The 13,528-nt window shown below is 41.6% G+C and overlaps 1 protein-coding gene across 1 annotated transcript in view; it reads left to right on the top strand.

Moving 5' to 3' along the window:
- zcchc24 (zinc finger, CCHC domain containing 24) overlaps positions 1-12,480 on the top strand; it is a 34,297-nt gene extending 21,817 nt beyond the window's left edge. The window contains exons 3-4 of the mRNA XM_069692759.1: positions 7,289-7,453; positions 9,773-12,480. Of these exons, the coding sequence (XP_069548860.1) occupies positions 7,289-7,453; positions 9,773-9,886 (279 nt within the window). The 3' untranslated portion in view covers positions 9,887-12,480. The remainder of the gene's footprint in view (positions 1-7,288; positions 7,454-9,772) is intronic.
- Positions 12,481-13,528: the final 1,048 nt, after the last annotated feature.

Below are 13,528 nucleotides of genomic sequence, written 5' to 3'. Positions count from 1 at the left end.
ACAGCGGAAACTCTGCACATCTTCCGCCGCAAACTAAAAACACACCTCTTCCGACTTTACCTTGAACAGGAGAACTTTAGTAGCGCTTAAAATGACATTCACTGATGGCATTTTGTAGTTTGGCTTTCTTGAAGAAAATTGTATTTTCTTGATTCTTTCTTTCTTTCTATCTTTCTTTGATTCTTGATTTCTTGTTTTGTACCCTCATGGTTGAAATGCACTTATTGTAAGTCGCTTTGGATAAAAGCGTCAGCAAAATGAAATGTAATGTAATGTAATGTAAACTCACTACATTTTTGGTGAGTAAACAGTTGTTAGAGCTAATGGTGGCTATGTAATGACAACTTTATAAAACCAGCTAATATTATAACATCATTGATGTACTGACCATCGGGCATACTGGGACAAATCACGGTGGACCATTGCGCCATTGCACCGAAACGCTGACCCCTAGTGTACAAAGTGGCATTCATTATGGGGTTTACGTTTTACAAATTGTACCTTTATAGTTTTGGTTCGAAAAGCATTACAAAGAAAGAATATAGTTGATTCCTTTATGTTTTTTCAGACACAAACAAACCTTCATTTCTCTGTTGAAATGGTGTGGTGTATTTGAAGAAATTTCAAACATTCAGAGAATCTGCATTATTCATGAGTAGCTGCGCTGTATTTGCCAACAGACCCTACGCCACAATAGTAATCATATACAATTGCTACCAAGCATTTTCCAAAACCTCAAAGTTGTTTTACCCACCGAATCCCTTGTTTTCTCATCGAAGAGGAGCAACCGCTAAAAGGCATGCAGCTTTACTTCACAGCCCAAGCTTTACTATCAGCGCTGTACCCGCATATTTGTTGTCTGCGGGTGACTGTGAACGATATATGCAGTCAAAATCAACTTTAGGTAGATGTGCCCTCTAATATGTCCAGAAAGCATGAAATCCCTTTTCCACAACCTTGAAAGGAGCGGTTACTACAATGATTCCTCTTAGGGTTCGGCTTGGACGAGATACCTAATATTAAACCAAGGCTAACCTATCCTGTTGCTGGAGACGGCGGATTACGGGTTTTGTTTTTGGGCGAGCGTCTGAGCATGTACAGTCTGGTGTCTCTCTACTGGTCAGATCAACACAAAGGCAAGATCACCTTTAGGTCTCAGACAGTGGTTTGGACCACATTTTTTCCAGTGGTCAGTAATAGACATCTTTGTACGATTTACACTGGAGCAGAGTTTCAATACGGTTTTGTGGCAAAAATGATATTCAAACTGCAGTGTCAGAGTCGGATGCCTGGGCTACATACCGTTTAATCAATTTCACAGTGTTACCTGATTTACCCTGAAATTTTAAGACATCCCAGCGGGTGTTGTCTAGACGCGGGTCGCTCACTTAAACATACCTCTTCAAATTCAGTAATCTACCTGCAATTGTGCACATGCTTCAGATTCCTAATATTATTCGGCTTGTGCAACATGTGTCTTTTAATTCCACCCCGCCAGTGAATCGTCTGTGCATTCCTCCACATGATAATGAGTCCAATCCACTGTAGTTGTGGCCAGAGCTCCAGCGGTTTGTTAACACTGTTTTATTCCCCGGCTCTCTCTCTCTCTCTCTCTCTCTCGCTCTCTCTCTCTCTATGTCACTGAAATGTATGGCCTAATTGAAAGCAGAGCAGCAATTTTACGACGGCTCTCAGTGTTCCTCGTGTTCTGCCCCTATGGAGGCCATCTGCTTTGGATTTAGATTTCCTCCTCCTCCTCTCTTTTTTTTCTCAGTTTATCCTTCCGTTCCTCCACCCTCCTGAGAGGGGCTGATTGGAGGGTCTCTCCACAGTTGCCCGAGTCGGGCTCGCGGTATTCGTCCGCTTTCCTTTTCTCTCCCTGTGTGTGTGGATATTAGGAGTCTTGATTCCAGACCAGCAGGTTTTCAGATCCCCTTTGTTGCAGAATCCTCGAGGAGCAGGAGGCCGTTTTAAATATTCAACGCTGATGTGCTGATGTTAATTCCATCTCGGTCTTGATGAGCTTTCGCATTCATCTCGTCCTCTTGTGTCTAATTTTTGTCTCCCTTTCTTGTTTTACTATCTCTTGCGCTGCTCTGTTTATTCTATTTCACGCAGTTTGTGAGCTCATTAATCCTGCGATATGAGCCAAAGAGTGATCTGTGTTCTTGTTGCAGGGGTGAAACTCTGAGTGGGAGTAGTGCAGGAAACTGTGCTCTGAGACTTTCCAGTTGTGTCTCAAGAGTGTATGAAAACCTGTGGCTGAGGAATTTCTTGAGTGTGTGTGTGTGTGTGTGTGTGTGCGTGCGTGTGTGCGTGCGTGCGTGCGTGTGTGTGTGTGCGTGCTAAAGGGGACAAGAGCAGATAGAGGCATTATGTCAGTGTTTGCTTGTGCCTGTGTGTGGCCATGTTTTGTGTCGACACTGCATCAGTGAATGTGTGTATCACGTGTGTGTATATGCTTCATTTGACAGATCACTGACCCGTAGTGTGTGTGCATGTGCGTGTGTGATATGATGAGTCCCTGCTGTGATCCGGACCAGAGGAGGAAGTGGTGTGGTTATGGAGCTGCACTGTCTTCTCTAGGGGCACTGTCCTCTACACACAAACTGACCCTTATCTCAACACGCAGGGCTCTGGCCTTGGGGACTTAAACAAACACTGACCAAACCGGCACTGTCAAAGTAATATGAGGAACAACACTTGTCGCTTCCTGGCACGAACACCATCAACTAATTCTCCTGTTTCAAAGCTTTGCTTCCACCCAAAATGCTTGAAATCACTCTGATATGTCCATTTAGCTTTTTACCTTGGCACGAGCTAGAAGGGCTTTATTTGTGGAGAGCAAAGATAAAACAAAATACATCCTCCCGTGTAAGCCCATCTCCAGTGCTGCGTGGGGTGATGACGCCGTTACCGTAAATTAGTCATCGTACTGTGCGTACTGTGAAGAGTTTGTAAATGCTGCTTAAAAGATTATTTTACTGGAAATGAAGCCTAACTAAAACATTGACTCAATCATTCTAGTGTTTACAGCTGAATGTTTTCATCTATAATCCACTGCACCGATGTAAACGGAAGGACAGGCCTTGTATGTGTGTATGTCTGTGCGAAGGAACCCAAAGCTTTACATTAGCTGCTGGCTCAAGTGTTGTTGCTTTTCTCAGCCTGCCTCTGCTGACAGCGGTGGCACAACACTCCAGATGTTATTGGGATATTGGTTCCCACATGCTTGAGTGTCCGCTGGAATGTCCATTGCGTGTAAAGTTCATGACTTCACAACCTAAACTCGCTCTTCATCTGAGACCTCCATGAGAGGCAGCCTGTTGCAATGGCCTGACAACAACTGACCACAATGTGAGAGCAGTACTCAGATTTAGGACTCCAAATGTCCAAGTAAGTTCTGGAGTACCGAGCAGTCGTGCAAATCTTAATTGCACACAGGCGTGATTTGAAAGGCAGAAGTGACATAAGAAATTGGCATAGTCATTACTTTTTCCATTTGTTGTTTTTTTTGGCATTTTTACCAACTTACTGTTCATATTCATAATGTATCCGCTGCTTTACTTTCTTGTTATTCAAACGCAACAGATTTACAGTACCTACAGTACGCAGATCTCAGACTAATTATTCCATTACTGATTAACTAATGAATCAACGAAATATTTTATCCATAAAATGTGAAAATGAAAAATGCACATTGTAATTTCTAATTACTATCATAAAAGACAAAAAAAAAAAAGCTTCAAAGCCTCATTGGGGAGACACCCTCACAGAAAAAAACCCACAAGTTTCCCATGTTTTCCACATGGGACACGTTTACTACATTATGCAACATGATAACAGGGAAAATATGTGGAACGGTTTTTACATGGGTTTCTACATGGCCTTCGCACATAAACCATGAAAATCTTTCAAAACCAAGTTTCCCATTGTCAAAATACGGGCTTCACATGAGGTTTATTTGTAAGGGCGGAACCAGTGAATATTTGACATTGTTCTTTGAGAAATGACCGCAATAAATGAAACAATGATCATTAAAATAGTTACTGATTAATTTTTAGATAACAGTTAAAACCCTCAGTTGTAAATGCATATACTCTGGGCAATCAAAAACCTTTCAGACTGATTGCAGCGAACTGATTGCAGCACCGTTGCGTGCACCGAGCAGGGGGAACTTTTGACCTCCGGGAGTATTCCAAGTTACGTTGCTTGATCAAAAACAGCACCAGAGTTGTACACCGTTTTGTGAGCAGTGGAGTCTGTACATTTTTCACGTCACCATGGACGTGAGCAGAGAGCGCAAATCCGATTTTGTGTAAAATTCAGGAATTCAGCGACAAAAAAAACCTCAAAACGCTTCCGAAAATTTAGGGCAAAATCTGTGAGTCAGGCGAGGTGTTGCGAGTGACACTCACGAGGGGCAGAATGTCACTGAAGGTGTATCGGGTCATGGGGCAGGACTAAAAGCCGGTGGTTTTCTTTTACTTTCGCAGGGCTGAGCGTCGTGAATTTGTCCCTCGGGGTCAGGCTGTCAACGCCGACTCCAACTGTGATGCTCTGAGGCGTCTGAGGGGATCGACACAAACTGCGGCACGACAGCATTTGGTTGTCCAACAATGACAACACGCTCGCTCATTGAACATTGAAAACACACGTTACTCATCCCCAACGACACAATCGTCTCTACTCGCTGGATTTGGCTCCCTGCGACTTCCATCCGTTCCTCAAAAGCAAGTTCAAGTTGAAGGGTAAAGGGACATCCAGCGCGAATTGCAGATGGTGCTCGACGTGCTTACTGAATGGGACTTCCAGAGAGCGTTCCAAGCGCAGCAGGAGTTTCTGGAAGCGGTGTGTCGCTGCACAAGGGGACTACTTTGAAGGTCATGGCAGACAGATTTAAATCAGATGCTAACTTTGGTTGCTTCAGTCACAGTCGCTGAAATTTTGTTGTCACGCCTCGCATATACACCTTTCTTGAATTTGAAAACTAATTTAACCTTGAAAGTCAGCAACTAATCAATCTGTCAATATTGCATCTGCTTTTTCGTCTGGACTAGACAGATCGGTCACACACACACACACACACACACACACAATGGAAGCACCTTCACACTGATTGCAAAGGGAGCTTTTGCTAATCTGAAAGATCTCAGCTGCAGACAGAGCACGATGTGCAGCCAAAGGCCAAGGCCAGACCCTGGAAACAGCATGGAGCAAGAGAGGAATGGTCATGAGGAGGTTGAGTGCTGTTTCTATCCTGCTGAGTCCTGGCTGCGGTGTTAGGGGGAGATCTTTTACATTCGAACAAACAGCTGTAAATGGCAATTATCACTGACCATGTTCAAATTTCAAAAATGACTAACGAGGGTTAAGGCTGGACCTTTTGGAAGTACGCCTGGTACTCCGATTATAGTTTATCTTTAAACTCAAAACGGTAAAATATTCTTTGTTGGATGTAATAGGGGTTTGTATTACTGAAGCAGAAACTTTTGAAAAAGTGTTTTTTGGGGTATTTTGGAGTAAGAATGGCAGCCTGTTTATAGTTGGATCATATTGTAACTAGATCATTTGTAGGAAGGCATCCAAATATCATGTTGCCATGGCATTGTCTTCAAGACCGCCCATTGATTGCATCAAGACAACGGTGTCGGTATACTTGGAGTGGCGTGGTGCAGGCCAGCAGAAGTCAGATTTTCCAGCCTGCATGCTGTCACAGTGGGAGATGCAAAGCTGACAGTGGGGTTGAGGTCATGCAGTTGAGGAGCCGGATTGAAGCACAGCCGCTCATACTTAGTGTTGGCTCACTGGTGCTGATGCAAAGTGCTGACGTCTGTTTGGAAAGCGCCATATGCTGCTGATTAAAGTTTTTATTACTCATACGTGGGCTGGGACAAAATAAGGGAAGACCAGGGATACAGATTGTACCCCTCCTCTCACTCTCATCGCGCCGTACCCTCGACATCCATCCCAAAATCTGCAACCAATGTTAAAGTGATTATGAAAACAATCTGCAATCTCGCAGGGCAATCAGGAACGGACTGGACCGGTCGGATTTCACTTTGAAGGCAGAACGTTTCCTAACTTTCTGGAAAGCTGCCGTCAGCTGCATGCTCTGCATTAAGATTACTTCTTTCTGTCATATCAGATTTTCTTTTAAGCAAGGAAGCATTTTCAAAGTTTAAGATAAAATAGCAAAATTCCTCGCTGTTCCATTTGCAGCTTTATCCTCCAAATGAAGAATTTTGTTTATCAAAATAACCACTCCCAGACTGATAATGGCTGTCAGTAGGAAAATACAACTTCTGGGCTTATTTTTCTTTCTTTTTTTTCAACGACAAAGATTAAATTGATAATGACAAGCTCTGACAAACTTACTAATCAGTGTACATTTGGTTTCTTTTGGCAGGATGGAGGACAGTTTGATTTTGATTTAACCTTTTGATGACATCAGCACCTCGTTTGATTGTCACAGGCTTTTAGGGGGGAAAAAAAAAATGTGTCTTTTCCCTCAACGCTGTTTTAGTGGCCTAAATAAAGTTGCCAACATGAAGTCATAGGGGCGTCTCCTCGCAACAATATTGCCCTCGGGCTAGGACGGTTTTTTTTCATGGCTGACTGAATGTTTGTAATCATCTCCCTCACGAGAATCAGAGGAGCAATTTAACTCGGCTGTAATGGAAGTAAATGTCAATTACACTTCCGCACATTGTGCCAAAACTGTGCGCAGGAGTTTTCTGTATGATGAAGTTCGGATGTAGTACGACGAGGATGGACACACCCTGCTGTCACCTCACCGTTATTGTCCAGCTGTGAATGCAATAGGTTGTCTTAAAAATGTCCCTCTGCACTGTGCGATGGCTCCTCCCTGTTTTCTTCTGGCTGCAGCATTAGTGGGTTGTTAGGAGAATCATCTGCAGCTGAGAAGTGGTTCAGTCTGCAAAAACCTGCTCTCCCAAACCTCTCTACATGGACGTACTCAATGACAGAGGGAGAAGATAAGGCCGGTGAAACATCAACATTTTTCTCAGACGTATTATTGATTAACAAAGAAAAACTGTACGTGACTAAAAAATTGAATTTATTAGCTTCACATCCAACAAAACTTGAACTTCTAGAGCCTGTGCCTTTTCCGTGAACTTGTGAACTCGGGGTACAACGAACGTTTCAAGTTCCGATGTCGTGAATAACAAAAGAGTGTGGCGTTTATATGGACTCTTCTCGTGAACACGGTAAACACAACCCATTTTGAACTCAGCAATAATTCCCCGTGCCTTATTCTTTACAGGCCAGACCCAAAGGCGAAGGACTGACACCCTACCAGGGGAAGAAGAGATGCTTTGGAGAGTACAAGTGCCCCAAGTGTAAGAGGAAGTGGATGAGTGGCAACTCCTGGGCCAACATGGGACAAGAATGTATCAAATGTCACATCAATGTCTATCCACACAAACAGGTACTTTAACCCACATTATGACAATGACCATCTGAGAATGTACAGTCAAGTAAAACACATTACTCGTACAGCTTAAGTGGAAGATTGGACCATGACAACCAAAGCGATCAGAGTTCAGACTCTGGTTTGTGTGTTGTCCCGACGATATTCCAGATGGCATCATTAAGATGAAATAGGAAACATATCACTAAACAATTGTCTTGGTCATAAACCAGTACTGAATAAACTAATTACATTTCCTAACTGATAAAATTTGGGGATTATTTACTGAACGTCATCCAATCTTATTACAAACATTTCATTATTAATGGCTCACAGACACAAACTAACTCAGAGGGAATTGAGGTTTACAGTTGGAGAAGTTTCTCTCACATTTAATAAGAAAGCAAAGTCATATTAACCAAGACTCTGTGGAGTGTTTTTCCAAACAACACTCACACAGAGAATTAACATGCTGGTGAACTGTCTGTTCGGCTTACCCTCAAATGTTCCTCGCAGCCTGTTGAGTTCAGAGATGCAGAAGGAATCCACTTTCTTTTTTCTTTTTTTCTTTCAGCTAGAGATATATTTATCCTCAACACTTCATCTTTTAATATTTATGCGTTTCCACATTCTTTCAATTCCGATTCCTGAAATAAAATTAGGATTACTGCTTAAGGCCCTGCTCGTTCTCCGAATACCACGGCTGACCAGGCTCCTCTCTGTTAACACTTCCTGTACATGAAATGAAGCAGGAAAGGGGCATTGCATGACAAATTTATCCTAAATGTCTGGCAGGGAGTCACAACATCTGAGACTATTAACTCTACTGTATATCTACATAGCGTAAATGGAAGACTGCATTCACGTTGCCAGCACTAAAGTATTTCTCAGTCATACCCATTTTGTTCCACTGGATTCACTGGTGAGAAAACCTCCCTCCTCTTTGCATCGGTCTTGTGGCAAAGCTGCACACAGGCAAGCAAATTCCCTGCATTTGCAATGTCACCCACTTAACATATTTCCCCTCCTGTCAGCGTTTGAAATGGACCACTAACCTCTGTGTCCTCGAGTATCAAAGAGCTCTGCACAGCTCCTTCCCCTTGCTGTGGATTCCCCAAAATGAAATGAATATGTATTTTCCAGTCCCGTTCACATGTATTAAATATTTGTTCCGCTTTGATGGGAAATATTTATGAATCCTCACGCTGTAGCCGATTCAATTTTGTGAGCCGAAAGAGATTTGGCTGATCAATGCAAAGATGCTTGTTCATTATATTTCATAGAGACTGCCTGGCAATTAGAATATCCATGTGCTTTCCTTTATTTCTGGATTTGCCTGGTCTGCGTTCGCCCTCCTCCGCTCTCTGTACGGGTATACTGTACATTGTGTCCTTAACTCATATGAAACCAGTTCTACACCCTTAGTCCGGACAAAACTAAAGTTATTTCATTTGAGTCCTACTATTGTGCCAAACGCATAACTAAAGTTGTACAATATTGATCGCAGTTAGAACCTTTTCTTGTCACTACCTCCGAACAAAAGGGGCTCAGACTGCAGCTTCACCTACAGAATCTAGACTACCTCGAGCTTCTTGAGTTTCTTGCTCAAGGACAGCCCAGCGGGGAAGATGCCTGCAGCCCAGGGGCGTGAACCCGGCTCCCTCTAACCACTGAGGGGACCCCATAAAATATACATCAGATTTTCCAGCTTCCCTCAAGGACCTAATCTCTTTGACGCAGCAATAGTAAAGTCTCAATACTTTCTGGCAGACTCATTAGTGGACGACTGAAATATCTCCTTGTAGTGACCCATGGTAACCTGGTTTCCTTTTAGTTAGACCGCTTGGAATAAATTATGGTTTTGTAAAAAAGGTCTAACAAGCAAAGAACAATAGATGAGAAGTAAAATTTTCCAGATGGACTGTTAAAATAACCTCCAAACGTGCTGGCGCAGAAAGATTCCCTTTGTCCTCAATAACAAATCCAAGAAAGCTAATGCCGAAGCTGATATTTCCATACAGGTCATCATGACCGAATGCATGTTGGATCTTTTTCTTTAATACCAAGTTGTTAAAAAGCACTGCAAGTTTCCACAGCTGATGGTGCATTGCCATATCTCTGCAACTAATTGTGTTTAGTACACGTCTGGCCTGAAGAATATAAGTAGTGTTGGAAGCCAAAGTAGTTAGGCGTATAGCTGAGCTGAATCCATTGCCAAAATAACTGCTTGCAAACATAGGAGTTTTATTTTTTTTTTTTTGCTGTGTGTTTGCTGCTTGGTTTACTTTCTTAAGTATTTAATGTGACTCATTCTTGGCCCTCTGCTTGTATCCTCAGCGGCCTTTAGAGAAGCCGGACGGCCTGGATGTGTCTGACCAGAGCAAGGAGCACCCACAACACCTGTGCGAGAAATGTAAAGTCCTTGGCTACTACTGCCGCCGTGTGCAATAATCATCTTTACTCAGAGGCAGAGAGCAACCTCTGTGTCCCCAAGCCAAGCCCTATCACTCGTCCACCATCGAGGCTTTTAACGTCCTCCGTGACCAGGTTTCCCACAACTTCGCCCTGCACATAACACGGCGTCCTTTCCTCCTCACGTCTTCTCCTCTTGCGTCTCAGAAGCCTCCACTATAGACGGTAGCTCTAATCCTTTTTCTCTGTCGCCTTCCTTTTCTCCAACAGAAATCAAACCTTCTGATCACCCGCGGGGGCACGGATTTTAGTTGTTGTATTTTATTTTTCAACGACATCATGGAAGATTACATCCAGGAACGAGAGGGTCACCTCTATCTCTCGAAGTGTTCTTCAGTAAAAGAAAACAATTGCCGAAATCGGTGACTTTTTTTTTTTTTTTTTTTCATGCTGCGCGTGTCAGAAACCAAACAATCCAATTAGTCCAACTCAGTGTTTAACAAGAAAATTCATGTGCCACTGACAATATTGGGTTCAATGGATACCTCACCTCGGGGGTTTTGTTGGCTTTGTGTTTACAGAGATCTGCTTTCCATTTTTCTGCCCAGTGAAGGGTGTCGTGATGAACGTTTAACCGGGGCCTCTCACGATGGTTGTAACATACACGAGGCCTTTGACGTCGTGCCGTGTTAGGGTCAACAGCACATCTTATTAACTGTGAATTAACTGAGGGATAATGTGCCATACATCCCTAGCTTACGTTTGGCCTATTTATTTTCTTGTTGTCTAGTGTGCAATTTGAATTTTAACTGGGACATAAAGAATTTTTTTTTTTTTTTTTTTTTTGTATGTTTGTATATCACATTGTGTAACTGCTTCCACGTGTCTTTAGAAACTACTGTAGGTTCAGTTGTGTAGTCGTTCCTCAGCTAGAGCTATGCATTGCTAACATAAGGTTTCATTCACCCTCCCTGGAGTATTTTTGTTGCCCCGCAAATTCCTAATAATCCATAGTGTTGGATACAGAGGCTTGTTGGGTAAATTGGGTTTCTTTCATTTCAAATTAAACGAAGGGTCAACCGAGAAGAAGCTGCAGGAAATATTGTTGGCGATGGTAATAGTAAATAATAATTTTGCTGTCCGTGTATTTTCTTTTTCAATAGGAGAAAAAGTGAACTGCATGGAACAGTCTGATTTGTGTTATCAAACCTAATTTTAGAGGTTGAATCGTTCGTGTGAAGCCGGATTAGTTTTTAACCATAAATTTGTAAAATGCGATGTTTTGTTGAAAGACATTCTGAAAGACGTTAATTTTAATACCAGATGATGCCGGGCAGCCTGAGACAAGACAAGTCAAGAGACGCAAGATGGAAACTTGCACCCTTCAAAAAACACACACACACAAAAAAAAAAACTATGTCCAACAGCTAATTGCAGCGTAAAGAGTGTCTAGAGGGAGGTGAAGCTTTGGAGAACTGCAATGAATTTCTGGTAGGTTGAGAGAAAGTTGTAATACAGAAGAGCTGATTGGTGACGCGGTAATGCTCAAGATTCATGGATATATTGAAAGTGATGATGAATTAACTTTACACTTGCATTCTTTTTTTCTTTTTTTTTAAACGGGGCCTAGTGTTGTAAACCGTGTCTTTAAAGGAAGAGGAGTACCCATCGTGTTTAAATATTTCAGATCTAAAGCACTACAGAGGAAAGAGTTGACATTAACAAATCTGTCTTTCAAGGATCCTTATTATAGGAATTGTGAACTATTTTGTATTTACTGTATTTCTGGCCTTACAAAAGCTGGTCGACTATATTTTATACTGTAACATAGTGTATGTGCCTTATACAGATTTCAATTATCAAGACTAACAGGCCATTTGAAATTTCGAAAAGATGTGGGGATAGGTCTCTTAGGCGGAGCAGTTTATGTGCACGTGTGGTCCATAGTAAGTGTGACATAGGTTCAAGATGCGACAAAAGGACAAGAAAACGATAAAGCCCCCGTATTGGCGGTTGAACTGGTATGCTGGGTGTTTGCTTCAACACAGATTGCTGAGCTGGAGGCACGGGCTGAACCAACATTTTCAGCTGGCAATAACAATCCTACTGTGGTCTGTTGTCATGGGAGATCAACAAAGATGTTATTTCTTAGTCAATGCTCACAACAGAACGGAGTCGCACATGAAACTGTGGACCTCACTCATTGTTGTTGTTTTTTTTGTCATATATTATCTGTTGTAGTCCATGTTTATCCAAGGAACCGTAGGGTCTTGTCGAACAATAAACATGGTGCCTTTGCTTTAGTGGGAGAGGATGATAATGGTACATTACAGTGTGGGGAAATTTGACTCAAAAACATCTCTAAAGATCAAAAGGGCACTGCAGTGATTTTAGTACTGCAGTTCCAGAAAGATTTGAGGCTTAAGAGAGACACGAAATAATAGTTTGTGTGCAGAAGAGGTTGGGACATCCTCACCTTTAGTCCCTAGTCCGGCTCAAACTACAACAAATCCATTTCCCATGATGCAACTCAATGCCATCTTCTAGTAAACTCCCCTGGCTAGTAAAAGCTGACGTCTTTAAAACTCTAACGCCTCCAGTTTGTAGTGCAGGTTTTTCTTGTTTTCTTTGTTTTTTTGTTTTTTTTTTGGGGGGGGGGGGGGTCTCCAAGCCTTTGTTGAAATAACTTGTGACATCATAATGACATAATCAAGGTTATTTTCTCAGCCTTGAAGCTCCTCCAAACTTTCTGAATATATTATGCAACTGTTTCCACAGTCTGACTTGTACGGATAAACTAAACTTTATGAGTAAATTTAATTCAGTGCCCCTTTAAAGAAAGGAAGTTGTTCATCTATATTAACTGTTGGGAACAACATTCTTTTTTAAAAAAATTTTACTGTCAACGTCTTGCTTTCACTCCCGTGTTGATGACACGAAGCTTACAGGTCTCTCGGAAACCCATTGTCAACATCATAGCACGTGGCTGTAGTGAATAGATACCAATGATGCCTTATCAACTAACCTCGTAAACAAGCAACAAGTAGGTTTTGAGAAATCCTGTCAGAGAGTTCGATTCCGCCCAGAGACATGTTATGAAGACGCCATTTTAAATGGCAAACCAAGAGCCAATGAAAGCAGCTGATACATTTGAAAAAAAAAAAAAAAAAAAAAGAAGGAATCTCTGCTTTCAGACAAAGTGTCTTGAATTACATATACTTGACTTTTCTAGTACCTGTTCAGTTAAAAAAAAAAATTATTTTCTATGAATGAGATGTGTATTTTGGAACACTTAATAGATGTTGAAATTTATAAAGCAATCTGCAAAAACTCAAGAGTTATTTCCCTGACAAAGATAGATTTGTTTTATGTATATATTTGATGGCCATCATTTTCAATGATAGTAGCTCTTTTGAAGTGTTAAGCAATATTAAAGCTTTTTTGTGTGAAGAAGGGCCTATTGCTGAGAAATAATCAAAGCTGGGAGTTGTTTTTTTTCCTTTATGTTTTACAATAATCTGCAGGGTTATCCTGCAGAAATATTTATGGAAGAACTTTTTACAACACTTTTTGTATAGAATATGCAACAAAGTTACACCAAGAAGGAAATATTGATTTCTACATAGAATATTATTAAAAAAAAAAAAAGCTGGTACATAATTAATACCCTTTCTCAATTAT

This window comes from Brachyistius frenatus, unplaced genomic scaffold, assembly GCF_029030835.1.
Source record: "Brachyistius frenatus isolate BFR_SWC_R1_liver_20210118 unplaced genomic scaffold, ASM2903083v1 Contig_13, whole genome shotgun sequence".
In the NCBI taxonomy this organism is placed as follows: Eukaryota; Metazoa; Chordata; class Actinopteri; family Embiotocidae; genus Brachyistius; species Brachyistius frenatus.
Note: the sequence above shows the minus strand (reverse complement) of the source record. Positions and strands in the feature narration are given on the sequence as shown.